Raw genomic sequence first — 20972 nt, 5'->3', positions numbered from 1 at the left:
TTTCAAAACTTATAAAAAATAAAACTGTAAAATTATAAGTTTTTAATCTAAATACTAAAATTATAGGGGTTTTAGAAATATTCTCTGGGTTATATTAAATTAAAATTACTAAATAATGAATAATGTACAGAGTGATAGACAGATAGAATCACTAGTTTATTAATGAATTTGGAGCAGTGGGTGCATGTTGGGGTCTCCACTATGTGGTTGGCAAGGGTGGCTCCAAGGGTGACCCAGCCGGGTCCCTGAAGTGGGTGAACACTGTGAAAGATCCTCCCTGAGCCCCCTCTATTTTGAGTTCCTTGATCTGCCACTGGTTGGTGGTTTGATTTTTTTGCTGTGCATTTGTTCAAGCAGATAAAAATAGCTGCAACACTACTCAAGGGACATCAGATGTATATTTCAGTATTTATTTTTCATGTTATTTAATTAATAAATGTATTAGGGTAATAAAATAATTGCTAAATAATATACAGTATATGCTATAGGATTATTTCATTGTTTATTATAAGGGAAATTCAATATAATTTTAAATTGACATTAAATGCAAATTAATACCATCATTTTTAATTACATATAAAATAATTATATAAATTGATTTATGACTGTAATTAGAGGTTAGGTGATTGGTAAATAAAATTTGGAACATCGTACAAAATACAATATTTGATCATAAGCTGTTAATTTCCTATTCAGCACTAGCAAAATAAATGCATTTTTCTGTGTACTCGTAACAGGGGTGGTGCCAGGATTTGCGTGATGGTGGTAGGATATCCCCGACGGGGGGAGGAGGATCCTAATGTCCCCAAAAAGTCTGCAAGTGGGTGTCAAGGTGGCAAAGCCCCGGAAAATATGAAAAAATTTAGAAGGTTCAAAGGCTTTGATCACATTTTAAATAGTACTAATATAAAAGAAATAAATCTTCCCGGCGGAGGAGGGGAAAACTCTCCCTGCTGGCCCAACCCCTGACTTGGTATAACAGTAAGAATAATAATAAAAATACAGTATTAATAAAGATGGAATTGGTTTAGAAATCTGATAATGATGTACAGTACTTGCTTGAGTCTTGGGTACGACACTTTTCATAAACTCTTCTCTTTGGTATCTATTCATTACATCTGTTGTGTGTGTGTGTGCTGCTGATCTCTACTATAATTAGATCGACTGCATATTGGCTGGTTTAGTGAAGGCTCCGACGCCATGTTGGAGGGCCTAAGTGAAGAATCAGTTTAGACAAGTTTCTTTCAAATTGTTTTGAAATTTTTGCTATACATTTTAATAATAAATTTACATTTAACATAAGGATTTTTAAAAAATCATCTAACCACTCGACGCATCTGTTCATGCAGTTTAAAAAAGCGCAAGCAAAGTTGCGTTGTTTGTGATCGATGTCACTATAACAACGCAACTTCACTCGTCATGCTTTTTAAAACTACATATGTCGAGTGGTTAGATGATTTGAAAAAATCCTTACATTAAATTTTAATTTATTCGTAAGTATTGCAAGAATCTTAATTTAAACAAATGCCAAAAGAAACTCATCTAAACTTGTACTTCATTTAGGGCCCCCCCCCCCAATTACGGCGTCGATGGCTTTACTTTTTTCTGTACAATGATTGGCCGATGAGCAATCCATCCAGCTATTATAGTAGAGATCAGTGGTGTGTACGTGTGCGTATTTTATGTGTCAAATAACACTCAACTTTCACTCACCAGCAATTGTTGGGACTCGAAAAAATGTATACGAAAACGGTTTCCCACCATAACCAATTGGCTGTATGTATCAACATTTGAATCTAATCCACCTTATTAAGATTTCAGTTGGCAGTTGTACCATTTGAAATTGACACAAAATAGACCACATAATTAAAATACTGTATCAAAAACTTTACTACTCAAAGAAAGCTAGTACAAGAATATTATTTTATGTTTGAAAGCAATAAGCTACTCTATTGTGTTATCTCAATTCTTAATAAATATTCAATTCTCTAATGCTGTGTAAAAATATAAAAGGGTGAAAATACACATATGCTGAAAGAGTTAGAGGTCACCCAGAAGTCAGCAGCAGTCTCCCGCATTTATGTTAGCAGGCAATTTCAAGGAATTATCTACCTTGTGCAAATTCAGGTATATGCATGTATCTACTACTATATTATTTCTGTTAGAAGTCCTTATTCATTGTCTTCATGAAGTTAGCTTGTCATTGATATCATGAACACAGGAAGCAAAATTCAGTAAAACCTCAAATAGAAGCAATGGGCTTCTTTTTTTTTTTCTTTTTTTTTTGCAAACTTTGGATGGAATCTTTTCAAGATGGGCTTCTTTTCGAGGGGACTTTTGCAAAGTAAAGAGGGGAGTAGGAAGGGGCTTCTTTTCAAAATTAATGATGTAAATTTTGGGAATTACTACTATAAAACAATAAATAGGGCCACTGTATATTAACCGGCATATTAACCGGCATTAAATCACCTAAGACTGTATAAACCATGTTTTTAATTATTTTATTTTGTTTCTTTGAAACTTATGTACAGGTATGTACAGCACTGTACTACAGTATGTTGAATCTTATTTTGTTTGTCTTCGCTGGTATATTTACAAATTCTGTATCCAGTTAAGTAATTTCATATTCTTTTTGGAAAGGGAAAATCAGTCCTGTTGATAAATTTTACTGTTTTCCAAAATGAAAGAAAAAACATAGCAACAACTACAATAATTAAACCAGGATTGATGTACTTTTTACAATTTCCCAGCTTCTCTGAACTTTAGAAGCAGCCCATCATTCTCTCTTTGTGTAAAGGTAATCGTCTTTTTCTGATAGTAGTTCCCCACCATTTCAATGTTCTCAATAACGTCAGATAACAGGTAAGCTTTGGCCACCTGCGTGCCAGGGGCATCAAACTTAAGGTGGGTTATATGCACGTGAAAGTGATAATACGAAGGCTGGTAGTGCACATACAGTCGAAGCTGTCTTGGTGGTACACTGAATTTTTCTTCAACTGCTTTCTGAAATGGAAAATTAAGAAATTGTAACAGGTAAAAATAATAACTTAAAAGCTTTTAATATTATCTGTATCTACTGGAACCGAGCCACATAGCTTGTATTCCACTATTTGCATTCACACCTGGGCTGTGTATATATATTGCCATGGTTTGCCTCTGTAATCATTAGTGGTCATGAGACTAGTTTGGGCCCTACCTAAGCTGGTCGAACGTTTCGTTTGGGTCTATACCCTAGCTGCACTGATGAGGCCTGGAAGGCCGAAACGGATCGCAGATATTGGGATTCCTTCCAGTGGATGCTTAGTTTATTTTGTCATTCTGATAGGATTTTCTCTACTGTTCCGTTTTAATTTTAAATAGTTTTGCATTATGTGGCCGTTTGCTGTTTTATGGGTTTTTTCCCATTTGCCTTTCAAAATTTATATATTATTAAAGAATCTCCATTGAGATCCAGTGGGCCACCACTGATGCACGGTAGAGATTGCATCTTTAGATCTCCGATCTTGTTCACAAATTCACGGACTAGTGCTGGAAAAGTAATTACAGGGATTATACAGTATATACATACAGGTATCAAACTATACTCACTATACATTTTTGCTGTATATTTTTCAGTAATGGCAAGTGATCGTCATTCAAATCTCTGAGACTCATCAGGTCTCTTCTGTGACAGATAGCAATTAGGTACAGGTTCTCCACCTGCTTTTGGTCCCATTTCATATCAGGCAGAAGAACAAATCCTTTCTCTTTATCTTCATCTTCAAAGACAATACGTTCTGCTTCGGCTGATTTATCCAATATATTGTAAACCCACTAGAATGATTAAAAAAAAAAAACAGTTTTATATTTGCAACTGTTATTATTCTTTTCAAGATAAACATTATTAAATTTGATTAAATTAATTGATATATGTTTATAATTCTAATATAGTGATAAAACTTTGTTTTCATACCATGTAATGCTGTTCATGTTTTAGACTAATAGGACTACACTACTACATTTTATCAAACAATACCTGTACACTGAATTGCCGCGACTTGAGATACGGCAGTGTAATATTGACATAGTCATCGTATGTCTCACTGATGAGGTTTATATTCTGTGCTGTGTACTTCAATATGTGACGTTCTGTTGCTGGGTAGATAACAGTTGTCTTAACCCCTGTGGAGATAAATTATCCCAGCTAACAATTTTATGTCATAATTACCAGGAAACAGTGATTCCCTGATAATAACAATGTGTCTAGAGGTACCAGTACCGTACGCTATCTTGGTAAATGATAAAGAAGGTTAAGGTGGGCAACAGCTAAGGTACTCACCATTACCGAGATAGCATACATTATCATATTCATAGCCACTGCCTTATAATGTTACAGTTTGGTGCGGAAATCAGTGTTGTTTTTTTTTGGTTTTTTTTTTGTAGAACCATGCAGTTTCATTTTAAGGTAATTATAAGTTATCAACATCCCTTGCAATGTAGTGAGGATTCCCTCACAATTACAGATCAGTGGTGACTCTAGTATATACTTTCTGGGGGTCTAAGCTGTCCAACGGGGTGCTGAGTAAGATAAGGATAACTTTTGCGTGCATCACCATCCGAGGCCCTTCTGAATGAATGTATACCTACTGTACTCTGTAGCGCAGTTTCGAAAATATCAGACAAAAAAAAATACCATGTTTATTATTATGGTCTTTTTTTTCATACTCTAGTAACCATCCTCTTGATTTGATTAACAGCTTTATTAAAGCTTGGGGTCCAGCAGGAGAAACCATACTCATTGATTGGCTATAGCCTTTTGACATCATCTCCCAGGGATATATAGCAAATGAAAAAAAATAGGAATTGAAACAAATACCTATCCCAACAAAATTACATCCGAAATCTACTATCGGAGTATACTATTTAGTTAAAGTAGTAAGTTATTTACCATTAAGTTCTTTATCTGGGTAGCCATCGAACATGCCATATATGTCATTCTGCATTTGTAGGGACAGTTCCATCTTGGAAGATAGGAGAGATCCCACCGTCTCCTCAGAAAAAGGCGTCTTCTCAAGGATAACCACAGCGTCCTTGTCTTTATTCACTGTCTCATCTTTCGAAAACTTGCCCATTAAAAAAATACTCTTACTCGAAGCATTCTCATTTAACACTTTTGTGACTGTGAAACCATCAAAAGACTTTAAGCCTTTTTGTTCTGTTTCTTCGTCAAGCTTTCGTTTCTTAGCAATCTTTTCTTGATCAGAACTCATCTTTATTTTTGTTTTGCGGGAAGCATGTGCTTCACCTTTCACCTCGATGTTTATTAACATTATTATTTTTGAAATAAATACCAATTAAAAGTAATTATAAATTATATTTTTGTAAGTAAATATAATTATTTACTTTAAAACATTATTTATATTGTATTTATGCATTTTAATAATATTTTAATTGATAGTAATTTCAACATAAATTTATATTTATAATAGAGATCAAAGTTTACCGTCAATGGCAACGATACGCTGGATGTTGAGGAACGAAGTTTCGCAAGATATGGAAGGTTCACATATCATTTTACCGGTCGAAGCGGAAGCTTATGTTGAGTCTTTACAAAAATACAAAATTAAAGACATAGGAAACGCTAAGTAAGTTGCCTTCCTTACACTTTTTCTTAGCTAGGCCTAAATAATTATGTAATCGCAGCAGCCAGGTAAGGGCAGCGCTTCTCGGGACAGCCTGCACCCTAGCCGGCCTACTACTAGGCTAGGCTGGTTGGGCTGGGCCGAGTGCCCTATCCTGTCCTTGTTGGACTAGGCTTAAGGATTAGGCCCCTATTCATTATTATTTATTTGCTGCGAACCAGCCAATTCATATTCTTGACAGCAATTTGACCTCTGAAAGGTCATTGTTTGTCAAAAATCAATCGCCTGAGACAACTGAAAAGCGGAGTTTCCTTCTTTCGTTCTGCCGGTAAAATCAATTACTTTAGGCGACGTTTGTAGACTAACCTACTCGTACCAACGTCGGCATGTCGCGACGCTGGAGTACTATTCAGCGTTTTTACTATATTTCTAGGTTTCCTATTTCTACGTTTGATCGGCTCATGTCTCAGCCACAATATTTTGAGGACAATATTATTTACAAACCCAGTTAAAATTATTTACTAGCCTATTTCAACGTGCTAATTATTACATTGTTGTAGACTGGCATACCGTTTGCGGAAATAAATACCATTTTATACACATGCGCAGATCGATTCGCCAGCAGCGAGTCATCGCCAGCAGCAGCGAGCCATCGCCAGCAGAGATGTCACTGCAGCAAAACACTATTGTACCAACGCTGTTCTAATAATATATAGACAATGGGTCATGCTCATATTATTTGTTATATTTTTTTTATTCATTATTTTCACTTGGGTCTACACACGGGTCTATGCACGCACTTGCTCAAAAACGCACCGAATGGCGGAAATTAGTGAAACGCGCGATGTCTAACGACGACTAGCGTTCAAGAAGAAGAAGATTTTCACTTGACTCGCATAAATAATTTTGTTCGAAGAACATTTTATGCAGTTGTACTTCGCAGCACTTCACTTGCAATTTGCAATTTCTAGTTATTAAGATTTATCTGCTTAGCTACTCACCACACAGACAATCTGACTGAGTCTCAGAGAAAGGAGCAATGATGCACTCATTTTTTGCAGGGTGGGTCAGACAGCTCAGCCATCGAAAAGTACTGTATGAAGGATCAGATCCCAGAGGGCACTACCTAGACTAGCCTAACTTAGTCCTATAGGCTAGACAAATTGTTGAAAGTAAGTGTATAACTAGGCATATAAGGAAAATCTTGTTTAATTTCAGGTGGATGAAACAACATGATCAGCTTGAAAAACTTAATATGCAAGCAGTGTTGAATGCCTCTGCAAATCAAGATGAATTCATAAAAGAAATGCTAATATCACATGACAAAGTAAGTGCTTTGCCTGAAATCTTCAGGGCTGCTTATTAAGAATCAGAGATAAACAGTGGGTGGATAGATGGATTTTATTCTGTGTAAATAAACACCAATTATTTCCAGTGTTGTTTTTCTGGTGGTGATTGGCCAGTACACCGCGAGACAATCCCCTACTCTTTTCCGAATAATAAGGTGCACACGGGCCATATTGTACACAGGACCAACGGCTTAAACGTCTCATCCGGAAGACGGTGCATTATCCTAACTTGCATTACAGTCCTCCAGCTGAAACACAAGGTGAGCAGTGAAACTCATTTGGCCCACTGGGTACATAAAAATCTTTACTCTCAACAGTTTTTGGAAGAAATCTCAACCATTATTAAGGTCTGCATGCATCCAGTTCCCAGCCTTTCATTTATTTTCAAAGAGTAGTGTCTCAACATCATTATATTCATGCACTTTTGAATGGCTTATTTCATCTTCTATTTTCAGATATGTATACTAGTACATGAGTTACTAGCTTTGGAATTATGGAAGCAGAAGGTCTGGTCAATAATTTCAAACATAAACTTTGAACCCAGTAGTACCTTTCCCCTTTATATGACCCTTTACCATGAAGCTACCATTTCTAACTTGATTGAGACAACATTTTTTTACAAGGTAATCACACTATAATGTATGTTTAGATTAATTTTACTGAAATGGAAAAATTGAACAGTTCAGAACTTTGAATTGCAACTTTAAAGTTTACTATTAAAATAAAATAACAAGTTTCAAAACAAGGATATAAAAACAGTTAGTTAAAAATGAGCTTTTGTACCTCACACTGTTATAATAAAGAACTAAACAACATATCAACTATCTTTGTGCAATAATAATCATCCTTGTATAAACCTAACTTGTTTTTTTCCATTCAGGAAACCTGTGAGGGCGCTGGTGATTGTATTCTAGATCTTGTTGATTATTGTTATCGGAAAATAACTGCACTGTTGGCCAGGTGATTATGTAAATGTATAAGATGATTATCACCATAAAATTGAAAATTTGGCAGTTATAAAGATGTCTGCCTTCCAATCCTGTTAGAAATACTAGGATATCCCTCATGACTAAAATCAACTATACTCCCAAAATCTAAAAATAATAAGCATTCATTTATCATATGGAGCATCGACCCAATTTTATACAGGAATTGTGAGTGTTCAGTACTTGTTGTTGTTGGATTTGAATAATATAAAGCAAATTGTTTATGAAGCTGAGGAGTTTAGTTGTGTTTGATCAAGAGAAAAAAAAATTAGTATCACAGAATTTGAACTGTGTTTATTAAACTTGAAATAAAATTATAAGAAGAGTATTAAAGCAAAATGGGCATATACATTCCAAACTTTTAATCTGTTATTATTTTTGTTAGTTTATCCAAGATTTCATTAATTTAATCATCACTAATAAATATATTATAAGGATAATTTCATAGGTTCATAGTGTAGTAAATAATTATATTTTTATATATCAATAGGCAAGAAGATGGAGAAGAGTTTTTCCAGGAAGAAAATAAGAGTTTAAATAAAGATTCCACAGGAAATTTACAGGTAAAAGATATGATAATGATCCTTACCAAATTCATGTCAATCATGTCCGTCAAAATTATTAACTGATCAGTCAGAACAAGACTAGGAATATGCGCTTCTCATACACTCACATGTTGTTTCACAAACGCACCTTTATTGTGTACAGTTGAATTTGCCTAAGTCGAATCCAAAATGCTATTGAAAAATTGTTCAACATAGATAAAATTTGACTTACAAATTGTTAATTAATGGAAAGCACAACAATTTGGCATGTAAATTAAGTTCGACTTAGTGGAAATGTCCATGAAAATTTGACTGATTAAACTAAGCATGGTTAGGCATTGACCCCAAGAAGTTTATCCACTAATATTTGTCTTGCTGCTGGGTGCCATCCAGACTGGAACTATGGCATTTATAATATTGCTTAGTCTGTGTAATTCATACATTTGCATAGAACTTTCTTGATTGTAAGTACTGTAATAATGATTGCTGTACAGTATTTCGTTTTTGTCAATTTAAATTTTGAAAAACATGTACAGTATTTAGAAATTATATATTATAATGTATGGTTGATCAGTTTAGTATTTTACATATATAAATTTGAAATAGGAATGCTTAGAAGTAATGTCAACTTTTTGTGCTTCAGCCAATTTTTATTCTGTTAAGCCCTGTTCAGCCTATCAAATTGTATTTTTTGATAAAATCATGTGACATGCCTAAATATGGTCATCATGACATCACATCATGACTATATATCCCTGGTTCTTAATAGGCGGCCTGCCAGGGCAAGTTTGGACCCGCAGAGTAACTATAAATATCAGAAATAATAATAGTATTTGTAAAAGATAATAATATATAGTAATAACTGTCTCTTATACACATCTAGATGTGTATAAGAGACAGGCTTAGAACGTATATTGTTGAGACCTATATGTGCTTAACATAAATGTGAAAACAAAATGGACCAAGAAAATATTTACTTAATCTAACCCTACAGACAAGCTAAATCTACTCCTAGTATTCAACGTTATAATCATTCAATGAATACATTTTCAATAAAGTAAAGACAAAAATGCAACCCCTGGGTCATGTGCACTAACAACTTTATGGGAAAACATCTTGGAGATGTTTTTTGAAAAATGTGAGCAAGTTATAATAGGCCATAAATTGAATATAGGCCTATATAAACTGACTTATGTTCCACTAAGTTTTGTCTCCTTGTGTACTGTTCACTGTGTTTGAACTTCATTATACATTGTTAATAAAAACTTGATGTACCAAGAGCAGTGCCCATAAAAATACAAAGAACACCGCGTATATTTGAGGAATATTGTTACCAAACGTTACAGGTATAAATCATATTTCATCTTGTGTTTAAAAAAAAATGTGTCTGGACTCTAAACTTTGGCTTTTTTATTGAGATCAATCATATTGGTAAAGGAGCCTGCAAAGCTGCAGACTAACGACTTTTAAACTGATGGCATGTCCGCTAGAAATCACCCCAATAATTTTAACAATTGCTCTAAAAACTCTAAAAAATGTTTTGACCCTTCGAACAAATTAATTAAGAACCAGGGATATATAGGCACACGGTGTTTAAGCTGTCATTAGCCAAATAGCTAAATCCTAATAAAAGCTGAATTTGGCTAAATATTTTCATTCCAAATTAGCCAAAAAGCTAATGGAATTAAAGCTGTAATTCCTTATATTCTTTTGTTTTGGCTAATCAAATTTCTATTTGACTAATTATTTTCATACTGAATTAGCCAAATTGCTAAATATTGTTTTTGGCCAGCTTAAACCTACAGTATGACTGTATATGGGCAACAGTTTTTTTTTTTGAATAAAAAAATTTATGGTCTGGGGTGATCCTAGTGTATTGGTCATTGCCTGAAAACAATGTACTACTTGCTGACCCCATTTGAAAATAGACTCATTCCATTGCAGGAGCTGATTGATCAAGAGCAGAAGATAAGTTTTGAAGTTGGAATCAAAGCTGTGTCAATACTCCGATATATAACTGATCATATGTCCAGGTAAAATAATAGGTTATTTTTTAGCTTTCTTATCTTCATCAAAAATAAGCTAGCTACTTATTAACAACAAAGATGACAAAAATATGATACTAAATTAATAAGTAATTAAATAAATAAAAAGAGTAAAAAAAATCTCAAGACCATGACCCAGAATCAGGGGATGCACACTGTTCAAGAAAGGCTATGCATTTAAGTTAGTGGCATTCTTAAACAAATCACTTCGCTGAACACGTTTAAAAGTTAGTTGAAATATCTGTTTTGCAAAGGCTATGCTTAATACTTTTAAAAGTGCACTACCCTCGCCATTTCAATGTATGTGATGTGCTGGACAATTTTCAGCAGTGTGCTGGACAATTATCTGACTGTTTTTTATTTATCGTTTTGTATTAATTATTCTAATTCTTGATTTTAATGTGTGGTTTGTTGTTGAATCTGTTTGTTCATTGGCTTCCCTTTAATCCTGTTTTATAATTTTTAATTTGTGCATTTTATATTTAAAATTGGTAGTTTTTAATCTTAAGCTTTTGTACAATTATTTTTAATTTACTGTATTTTGATTTGATTTGTCCATTTTAACTCTTGTAAAGCGCATTGAACAGTTTTAATTGAAAATGTGCTATATAAGTTATTATTATTATTATTATTATTATTATTATTATCTCTCTACTTCATGTCTGCATACCCCACCTTATTAGGACTATGCATCCAGGCCAGCGGTGTTCAATTTTAAGGGCTAAATCCAGTCAAACATGACTGCATCCAGGCTAGAAGAATTCTCAGTTCCATGTGTACATACTTTAGTAATATTATTATTATTATTATTATTATTATTATTATTTCTCTACTTCATGTCTGCATACCCCACCTTATTAGGACTATGCATCCAGGCCAGCGGTGTTCAATTTTAAGGGTTAAATCCAGTCAAACATGACTGCATCCAGGCTAGAAGAATTCTCAGTTCCATGTGTACATACTTTTACTTACTAATGTTGTCTTTTTTTATTTCTAGTCTTCCACTGAGTGTAACAACAAGACTTCTGAACATACATGACATTCCATGCTTGTTAGTGTCGCTTGTGGAATCCCCACCTTGGAGCACCTTTAAGAATGGTAAGCACAAAGAGTATGTATAGTACACCCCTATGTATCACATAGTATCGAATGGGAGATTAGAAAGTGGGGGAGAGGGAATGATATGAAGTGGGGTGACTGACAAAATGCTTCTAGTTTAATTATTTGCTCATTAGTTTCACTGGTAAGGAAGGCAGAACAACATTTTCTTCGTTTGTACAATTCTTGATGTCTATGAGACAAACTGCTTAAGAGTCTTCAAAAAGATGATCAGTGATAATTTCTTCAAGAAAGCAATGAGCATTTAGACCTCTATCCCCAAGAAAATCTATATATTTATATCGAATAACCTGTTTAATATTATCTTATGACTTTAAAATAATTTTATTTCCTTGAGTAATTGTAGTTTTGTATATTTTTTTTTTTGTATTGTTAGGTAAACAAATGAAATATGTAGATGGAAAGTGGTTGGAAATCCCCGCAGAGCAGCGGCTGCAACTAACGAAGATGGACGGTCAAGTGTGGATCGCTGTGTTCAACCTCATGATGAGCGAGACATGTCAGCAGAAATATGAATTCAATTCACACAATAAAGCAACAATATTGAAGGTATGTAAATAATAATTACAGGGACAGACAGGGACAATTACAATAAAAATTAAACTATAAATATCAGAAATAATAATAGTATTTGTAAAAGATAATAATATATAGTAATAATGAAGCATTCGTTTAAATTTATAAAATTTCAGCGACAGATTACATTATTAATTTCATTTATTTTTGTGTCTCATAAAAAGGTTGTGGGTCTTCGAAAGAAGCAGTGTAATTAATGTACAGTATAGCAATATCATTTGATGATAGCATTACATATGATCTATTTTCAACAGTTACGAGGTCATTTATCAGAAGTGACAATTGATCAAATCCCGAATCTTGGTGATCTTCAACGCTACCTGGAGAATCTAGCAGTCATTGAGCCACCACCAGCACGGACTGGACTTCTACTTGAACAGGTGAGTACAAAGAAAACAAGTCATAGTAGATGTAGTAGCGATTGGTACTGTAACAGCAGAAGTTATGGGACACTGCCTCAGTCTCACCGTGGTTGGGGCTGAGGTAGGAAATGTTATGCCTCTAGATGTCTGGAAATAGTAGCTCCTATGAATGAAATTTTACTTTTTTTGTCCATTATTTTTTGCATTTTTCAAAATTTAGGGGAAACTCTTGAATAGATGTTGTTTACAATTTGTGTCTTAAAATATTCTTATATTGTTTAATTGAATTATTGCAATGTCCAAATTAACATATATACTAATTAATTAATAATTACATTGCAAACTTTGTTTAAATTTGTCTAGGTTCCTGAAATACGTGATATGTTGCTGTCACAGAACGAAGGCAAGTGGGGAGCAATTGCTAAGCACCAGGTTAAGACAGTCTTCAACCCATCCACTCAAGAACTACAGGAACAGGCTAAGAGGTAAATGAAAAATTTACAAGACACAAATGTGTTATTCTTAGTCCTTTGTATTGTAAAAAATGATGCTTTATTCAAGTCCAAAAATATCCGCAAACAAAACATGCAATAGTGTAGATATGTTACAACCGTTGATTACAACAATTGATTACACTAGGATTGCAAGGATGATAACGATTACATCAATTTACATCGATTACAATGCTTGACATTCAAAACCTGAAACCAAAACAAATATACACATTACAGTATATTAAACTAATGAATTCCAAACACAACCTAAATTCGGTACCATAACATGTCTATTCATAAACATTAATCAGGTTAGCAAATAACAGGTTAGCAAATTGCTGTTAACTTCAATACCAATAACATGAGCTTACGCTAGGTAAATGCTAACTGAATCAAAAATTGAATAGAGCTATGTACGGACGCAATTTATTGAAGTACTACGTCATCCTTGCTATAACTACAATATATCATTACGTAATACGCGCTAACACTTAATACTAAAATGCAACATTACCAGAAACTGATCTTGAACAACAATTTTTGGGTAAAAAGAAAATGGTTAAATTTTGCTAATAATGGTGAAATTTGTGCATACTTTCTGTAATATATGTTAAAGTATAGAACTTGTATGCGATGTTAGGAATAGGATGCGTGTGTCGAGCCTTAAATGTTGGTAACCTATTCCAGGGTTGGTAAAATTACTAATAATTTTATTATTACTAGACTTCTAAATAAATACGGTAAATAAGTTCAATAAAATTGTTATTGGCATTCTAGGAAAAAAACCTCTTTTTGAATGGCAATAACTGGTATGTGTTTTTTTATTTGTATGTTGGTGTATTCTTTTTTTTTATTGTACACTTGCTTATCACATCTTTGTGGCAAATTTATTGGGTTTTTCCATAATTTTAATGATCTGCTTTGATAGGCCTTGTGCAATTTATTATTTTTTTACTTGAGCAAGTTGCTTGTGTCCTTGGGCAAGGCACTTTATCTACGTTTGTCTCTCTCCACCCAGGAGTATAAATGGGTACCTGGTAGGATGTTGTGGCATTGAATGTTCATAGTTTCATGCGCTAAAGAAGTAGCGAACGACTAGGGATACTCCCCTTTGTGCTGGTTTGCCATTGTACGTTATCCAGTGACCAGGGGTAATAACGCTCGCGCTTTTGATCATTCTTGGAATTGGCACCTTATAAATGTTTGAGTATTATTATATTATTATTTTTCTTCCTGTTTTTCATTTTATTCATGTATTTTATTGTATTTTTTATTGTTGTTTTATTGGTATTTTAAAATTTTGTGTGCATTTTATTGTGTTTTTTTTTGCTGCTTGATTGTTTGTTTTATTATATTTTTAAATGTAAACATCAATGTAAGTCAGTTTTTTTACTGCCTTTTTATCTAAGTACTTGAAATAAGAAATGACCACTTTGGTGTTTTTGACCCTGTTTTAGTGAACAAATTTTAAATATATTTTGTGTCAAATGTGTATATGGATAATTAGATTTATTTAAATGTACTTTCCACAGGTTTGCTGAAACGTATAATTTTGACATGTTGGGGGATTTGATAGCAGAACCACCCAAGTGTGTTGTGTGCGGGGAACTTGCCACTAAGAGATGTTCTCGTTGTCAAAACGAGTGGTACTGCAGAAGGTAAGTAAATATATGTGGATGAACCGCCATAAGCTTCCCTCAGTGGAAATTTGGAGCAAAAAGTCACACTCAAGTACAGGTTCCCTTCTAGGAAAGACCGCTTTTGGGACCGGGGTTTTTCAAGCAGCTTTCCTTTCTATTTAGAATAAAAAAATTAAAGACATTTGGGACCACAGAAAAGTGGTGTTTTAATTGGAGGTGATCTTTAATTGGATGGGTCTTTAATTAGAGGGAAATCTGTACTTACAGTTAGTTTAAAGGAAGTGGATATATTTACGTCGCTGTAAACAAATCAGTAAACGATATATTTACGTTAAATAATGCGGCATGGCGCAGTCATACTTTAATAAACTTGCATTTTCAGCACTCAACATTAACATGGCCTCCCAAGCTGCGGTGATTCCCCCAAGTTCACCACGGCACAAATTAATTATAATTTTGTTTTTTATATTTTATTAAATGTAATTTAATTTTCTACAACAGCACAGTATGTAGTTTAATCACTAAAAATTATTAAATCATTGTGTGATATTATGAGCTGGAAATGTTATGTTCATTTTACTCAATCATTTGTTGAATAAACACACTTGACCTAAATACAAGGCCTAGGCCTATGCGAGGTTTCCTTGCTAAAACCCAATTACCCCGAAATTAAAACGATATTCTTCTAGGCCTTCCTGTATTGTTATAAGATAGTCAATCATCACAAAAAATAATATCATCTTAATGTTTCATTCCAACACATTTACCCAAGTTGTCACTAACAAAAACAACTTTGTTATACAGTAGTCTTTAGTCAGGTCGAGCATCGAGCCCCGATCCCCAATCGATCGCGAAGAACATACAGGAAGACCATGTTTGGAGAGCACATTATCCACTCTACAAAGTACCGTACGCTATGACGGAAGAAGTAAACAACGAATAATAATATGCATGTATTTTCTGTAAGATATTTAATCATTACGAAAAAAGTAAGACCACAGGGAGACAAAACAAACATTTTTCCATGTAGTTTTATCACTAACAAAACAACATTGGCATGCTGAGCATGTGTCTACGAAGTATGGATGCAGAACGTGGAATAAACAGCCTCGCTCGACATTGTGGTCATGATGTGAGAGAGTGAAACGAATACTTCTAGCTCATTATCACAATCATTCAATTATTTTATTTAATTGAAATACATAGGCTACTACTTTAATTTAAATACTATACCTATCCGCTAGTCATAAACTGTTTACAAAAATTCATTTAACCAATTTGGGGATTCCCTGTGTGCGTTGATTTGGCATCGATTCGATCATGGTGGAAGTATATTAATTAATATATTTCCTTCATGATTCGATCATGTGTTGTTCAATGGCTTTTAAAGAGTAGAAACCATTTGATTTTACAAGAAAAATTGTGTCAAGTTAATGTATTTTAATAAGACTATATCGTTTTGCATACGCTGTACAACCTGTCTCTTATACACATCTAGATGTGTATAAGAGACAGGTACAGTACATTCATAAATTTAACTTGCCAAAAAAGGGGCCTCAGCAAAAGGCCGATGCTAATTTGGAGTCTGAAAATTGAACTCCGCGTTAACGTACATTTAATGAGAATCAATAAATTTACGTGACCGATAATGCAAGTTTATTAAAGTATGACTGCGCATGCGTTGTTTTATTTACGTAAATATATTGTTTACTGATTTGTTTACGGCGACGTTAATATATCCACTTCCTTAAAACTTACGACCCAGTCCTGCTTATTTTCTCAGCTAGTATATCTCAATATTTTTATGCTTTTACATAATAAGAGAGATAGAAGGGTTTTAATTGGCTGAACTTACGGAAGCCACTATTAGCATTTAACCACTGAGATCCTTGGATTTTTTTTAATCCAACCAAGGTGCTATGCTTGCATTTAAGAATAGAGGGCTGAAATAGAATATTTACATTTTTTTTCTAAGTCTATTCATTTAGCATTCAACCACCACTAAGATTCTTGGATTTGTTTCATTCCATCAAGGTGCTGCACTTGCATTTTAGGAATATGGAGGGCTGACCTAGAAGATTTAATTTTATCATGTATTTCAGGTTATTTCTCGTTTTGTATTAATTTATTCCCGAATGTTATTGTGAGACTGAATGATGTTTTACTCATATCTTTAGGGAATGCCAAGTGAAGCACTGGAGTAAACACAAACAAGCCTGCAACTTAATACATGAAGAACAGATTAAAAAGGAGAATAAATCATAGTAGTAAAATAAAACATAAGCAAATTGCAAGTGCAGTACATTCATCTGACATTGAGGTCGCCCTTCGATTTCTGTATGGTGAATGGTGGAATCATATGAAATAAATCGTAAACCATTTTCACCATATTTGAACAAAGATGATCAGTCCAGGAAGTGGATCCTTGATGACCTAGTTTCTGTATTAGGCTTGGGGATTTATTCTTGGTTGTAGAAAGAAGTAGGAGTCTTGAAATGGGCATGGGGGCTGATGGAGGTGCAAAGGTGAGGTTGGGGCTCGACTCTTAAGTGAGTGGGCGCTAGCTATAGAAATAAGGTGATTTTGAGGTGGGGGGGGGGGGCTTGTCCAAGTTTTTTTAAGCTTCCCTGCGAGTGAAGTGTTATAAATGCATCATTTTCCTGAAGATATATTTAAGTCGTTTTGCATACGCTGTACAACATTGTCTATATGTATGTTAATCTTCTACATTCTTCACAAAGAGCAAGTCAGTGACTTTCCATGTGCTCTCTAGTTCACTACCAGGATGTCACTGTATTGTGCCACTCTAGTGCATCCCCTGGGCCAGCCTGGTTTTCTGGTTGTTAACTAGGACCAATTCCTGATGATGACATAATTAATGTCGAAATATTGAATCCCAACACGATGGCGTGTATTTCAATACTTGGAGTATGTATTATACTTTCTTAGGACCAATTAAATTCTCTACTTTTTATAATTTACTTTAATGCTCTAGTTTAATAAAGTTTAAGAATTGATTCAGTCACATTTCAACGTGCACAGAAACGGTAAAGGTTAAATTTCGACTGAGTAGGACGTATTATAAAATTGACTGTTTTAACTGTTAATGCAATAACTTATATTTAATAATGTTTTATTTCTGTGTATAGTTTAGTTGTACCTATATGACCGACTCTTTGAGTCTTGCTGTAAGAGCAACCTTGAAGCATTATAGAAGAGTGTTTAAAAACATAATACATTCCATATTTCAAATGTTGGTTCTGGAGTTGATCTTTATAGTGTACTGTATATCTACAACTGGAAAGTTTATAAAAGCAAGTGGTAGCCAAGTGCTAGCTATGTATGTTAAAGTATAAACATGCGATCTCTCTCGCATCATTTGAATGGCTGTGATGGTGTGCATGGATGGAGTAATTTATTTATAGACAGAATGGGACCTTAGCTTGGTGAGGAAGATGCTTGCCTTCATATTCTAGGGTCCTGGGTTTTTTCCTGTCAAGTGACTGGATTTTTTTCTTGCGTCCTAATGACACTTTAGCAGTTCTCACAACCTGTGTACTGTAGGTTTTCTACGGGCTAACCAACTCTCGAAACTTATGGTTTAAATCAGCAAAAGTCTTTTACTTCAGTGGTTTACTATGAGTTCCCTGAGTTATTCACGACTAGCTTTACTGCGAAATAGATACGAATCAACACAATTCGAATTGTGCCGAACAAAGTAAGAATTGTCAAGTCAAGTTTAGGCCTACTACGAGCATTTTGAGATCATTACGAGCTTCAAACGTGTTAAGTGCTGTCCAGACTCATATTTTATGTGTCAAAAACATGTGACATGCCTAAATATGGTCATGATAACATCATGACCATTATAGGCACATCATATATGGACATACAATAAATAAAAAATTTGCAGTAAACTTGAAGGTAAATCGTCCAAACCGCATCACATACTCGAGGTAATTCGTTGCAAGTTCGCGGCACGCTTGTGCATGGAAAACTGCCGGCAAGTTTCCCGAGTTGTCTACGAGTTAGCTGTGGGTCCGATACCTAGAGTACTCTACAAGTACTACGAGATGTCAACCTTTGACTTAATTTTTGAAGATGTTCAAAATACCGCCGCATGTTCAGAGCTGCTACAAGTTCTCTCCGAGTTGCCCAAATAAGCCAAAGTTTTTGTTTGAGTTCTCTCTTATTTTGGCAATTTACCAACAAGTTTAAATGCGCTACTGTGACATCAACATCCTGTGGTACCGCGCTTTAATGATTATACTTTGTCATCTTTTCATGAGTTTTGATATTTTTTTTATTATCCACTATACTAGTTGATTGCATTGAAAATATGTTTGTACAATAATTATTTATATTTGTGACATTAGAATACATTCTGAGCCATGGACTATTATTAGCCCTATCCCCAATGTTCCTATTGGCTTTTTAGTCTATTTTATGTGCATTTTGCAGCCAGGTGGTTTTCAGCCGTGTTCTGTTCAGAAATATGGTACATTACCATTATTATAAAGAGAATACCTGCTCTACATCCTCTCAAGAATTATATTAATGTCATTTCCATTTGCAGAAACATGTGGACACCAAGGGAATCAATGCCAATTAACATTTTAGGTTGATATTTGGCATTATGAAAATTGGTAGAACATTAATGTTGATAGATATTCATTTTTTTTTAGCATATACTGACATTATATTAAAAGCAATCAAGTAATATACAATTTAGGAGCCAACATCTTAAAAAGTTAGTCGATAGCAAATGAAAATGTTCTAAGTAATGTAAGTATTTAACAGACAGCCTCTCCATATTTTTTTTTTTTTTTTCTAAAAATTCTTGGTATGGAATTGTAAGTCTTAAGACAAACCCATACAAATGTTTCCGGTTCTTTTTCGTTTGAGTCGATATTTGGCATTATGAAAATCGGTATAACATTGAACTTGATAAATATTGCATTGTTTTGAGCATATTATACTGACATTATATGGAAAAGCAATCAAGTAATACAATTTAAAAGTCAACATCTTAAAAACTTAGTTGACAGCAAATAAAAATGTTTTGTTTTTTCTAAAAAATCTTGATATAGTTGTAGTCTTAAGACAAACTCATACAAATGTTTCTGGTTCTTTTTCGTTTGAGTCGATATTTGGCATTATGAAAATCGGTATAACATTGATCTTGATAAATATTGCATTGTTTTGAGCATATTATACTGACATAGGGAAAAGCAATCAAGTAATACAATTTAAAAGTCAACATCTTAAAAACTTAGTCGACAGCAAATAAAAATGTTTTGTTTTTTTTCTAAAAAATCTTGATATAGAATTGTAGTCTTAAGACAATCCCATACAAATGTTTCCAGTTCTTTTTCGTTAGAGTCGATATTTGGCATTATGAAAACAATCGGTATAACATTGATGTTAATACATACTGATTGTCAAGAACGTATACTAACATTCGACATCATGACACAATCAAGTAATATACAGTTTTAAGAGCCAATATCTTTAAAAAAATACAAATTGTCTATGTTCCTAATAAGTACTGTAATTATTATGTAAAAGACAGCCTCTCTTTTTCTAAAGGCGCTGATATTGAATTGTAAGTCTCATACAAATGTTTCTGGTTCTCCTTCGTCTTCGTTCTTAGGTTTTCCATAAACTTTTGTAACAATCTCCGTAACTGTCAACATAACACCAACGAGGAGGTAGTTGGCAGCAGCGAAGAAGAACGATATTCTATAGTTCCCAGCACTGTCGTAGATAGCTCCTTAAAAAAAAAAAAAAAAAAATACAAAAGATACGAAACCCTCATGAAGAAAAGTTAAGTTTTATCAGTCCACGTATTCAAATTTTAACACGTTCTAACTATAGATGGAAGAATTTTTTTCCCCTCCATGGTATAACGTTGTTATTCTTTGTGCAAATTTGGGAAGAAAGTCCATTGGAAATTTGCAAAAAAAGGCACATGGAAATTATATAAAAATTACAATAATAAAATCAATTTTAAAAGTTACAAAATAAGTGGCAGCCGCGTGTGTCCACGTCACATTTATGTAGATGAGTTCAACTTTATCTTTTTACGGTTGCTGTAAACGTAAACATCCTGAACTCATGTCATTCTTTAGCCTTGTGTAAACGTGAACGCCGAGCCTTCGTTTATGCCCGATAATATTCGTTAACACTGCTACTTTAATGTGTTTAATTCCAAGAAAAAATTGATGTATATATA

At 33.9% G+C, this 20972-nt stretch overlaps 2 protein-coding genes across 2 annotated transcripts; one reads left to right on the top strand and one right to left on the bottom strand.

Moving 5' to 3' along the window:
- Positions 1 to 2398: 2398 nt before the first annotated feature.
- LOC117120747 (m7GpppX diphosphatase-like) lies at positions 2399 to 5293 on the bottom strand. Its single transcript, XM_033265826.1, has 4 exons — positions 4928 to 5293; positions 4016 to 4161; positions 3589 to 3813; positions 2399 to 3003 (listed from the first exon to the last, which is right to left on the bottom strand). The coding sequence occupies exons 1-4, from the start codon at positions 5247 to 5249 to the stop codon at positions 2737 to 2739; spliced, it is 960 nt and encodes a 319-aa protein (XP_033121717.1). The 5' UTR covers positions 5250 to 5293; the 3' UTR covers positions 2399 to 2736.
- A 177-nt stretch (positions 5294 to 5470) lies between these two features.
- Positions 5471 to 20053, top strand: LOC117120746 (zinc finger MYND domain-containing protein 10-like). Its single transcript, XM_033265825.1, has 12 exons — positions 5471 to 5624; positions 6840 to 6948; positions 7426 to 7593; positions 7851 to 7930; positions 8447 to 8519; positions 10446 to 10534; positions 11544 to 11644; positions 12042 to 12214; positions 12496 to 12621; positions 12967 to 13088; positions 14630 to 14755; positions 16915 to 20053. Exons 1-12 carry the CDS (start codon positions 5488 to 5490, stop codon positions 17000 to 17002), a joined length of 1392 nt encoding a protein of 463 aa, XP_033121716.1. The 5' UTR covers positions 5471 to 5487; the 3' UTR covers positions 17003 to 20053.
- The last annotated feature ends 919 nt before the right edge of the window (positions 20054 to 20972 follow it).

The sequence above is a fragment of the Anneissia japonica genome, unplaced genomic scaffold (genome assembly GCF_011630105.1).
Source record: "Anneissia japonica isolate Jap-2015-1 unplaced genomic scaffold, ASM1163010v1 scaffold69_len1423075_cov170, whole genome shotgun sequence".
Classification (NCBI taxonomy): domain Eukaryota; kingdom Metazoa; phylum Echinodermata; class Crinoidea; order Comatulida; family Comatulidae; genus Anneissia; species Anneissia japonica.
This window is presented reverse-complemented; position numbering and strand designations above follow the sequence as displayed.

Bases quoted from the DNA above. Each gene is read 5' to 3' on its own strand.
- LOC117120746 (XM_033265825.1), top strand. From the start codon at position 5,488: ATGGCAACGATACGCTGGATGTTGAGGAACGAAGTTTCGCAAGATATG. The intron at 7,594-7,850 runs GTAATCACACTA...TTTTCCATTCAG, and splicing joins AGACAACATTTTTTTACAAG to GAAACCTGTGAGGGCGCTGG. The intron at 14,756-16,914 runs GTAAGTAAATAT...TCATATCTTTAG, and splicing joins AACGAGTGGTACTGCAGAAG to GGAATGCCAAGTGAAGCACT.
- LOC117120747 (XM_033265826.1), bottom strand. From the start codon at position 5,249: ATGAGTTCTGATCAAGAAAAGATTGCTAAGAAACGAAAGCTTGACGAA. The intron at 4,162-4,927 runs GTAAATAACTTA...TTATCTCCACAG, and splicing joins CCCAGATAAAGAACTTAATG to GGGTTAAGACAACTGTTATC. The intron at 3,004-3,588 runs GTGAGTATAGTT...TTTCCATTTCAG, and splicing joins ATATACAGCAAAAATGTATA to AAAGCAGTTGAAGAAAAATT.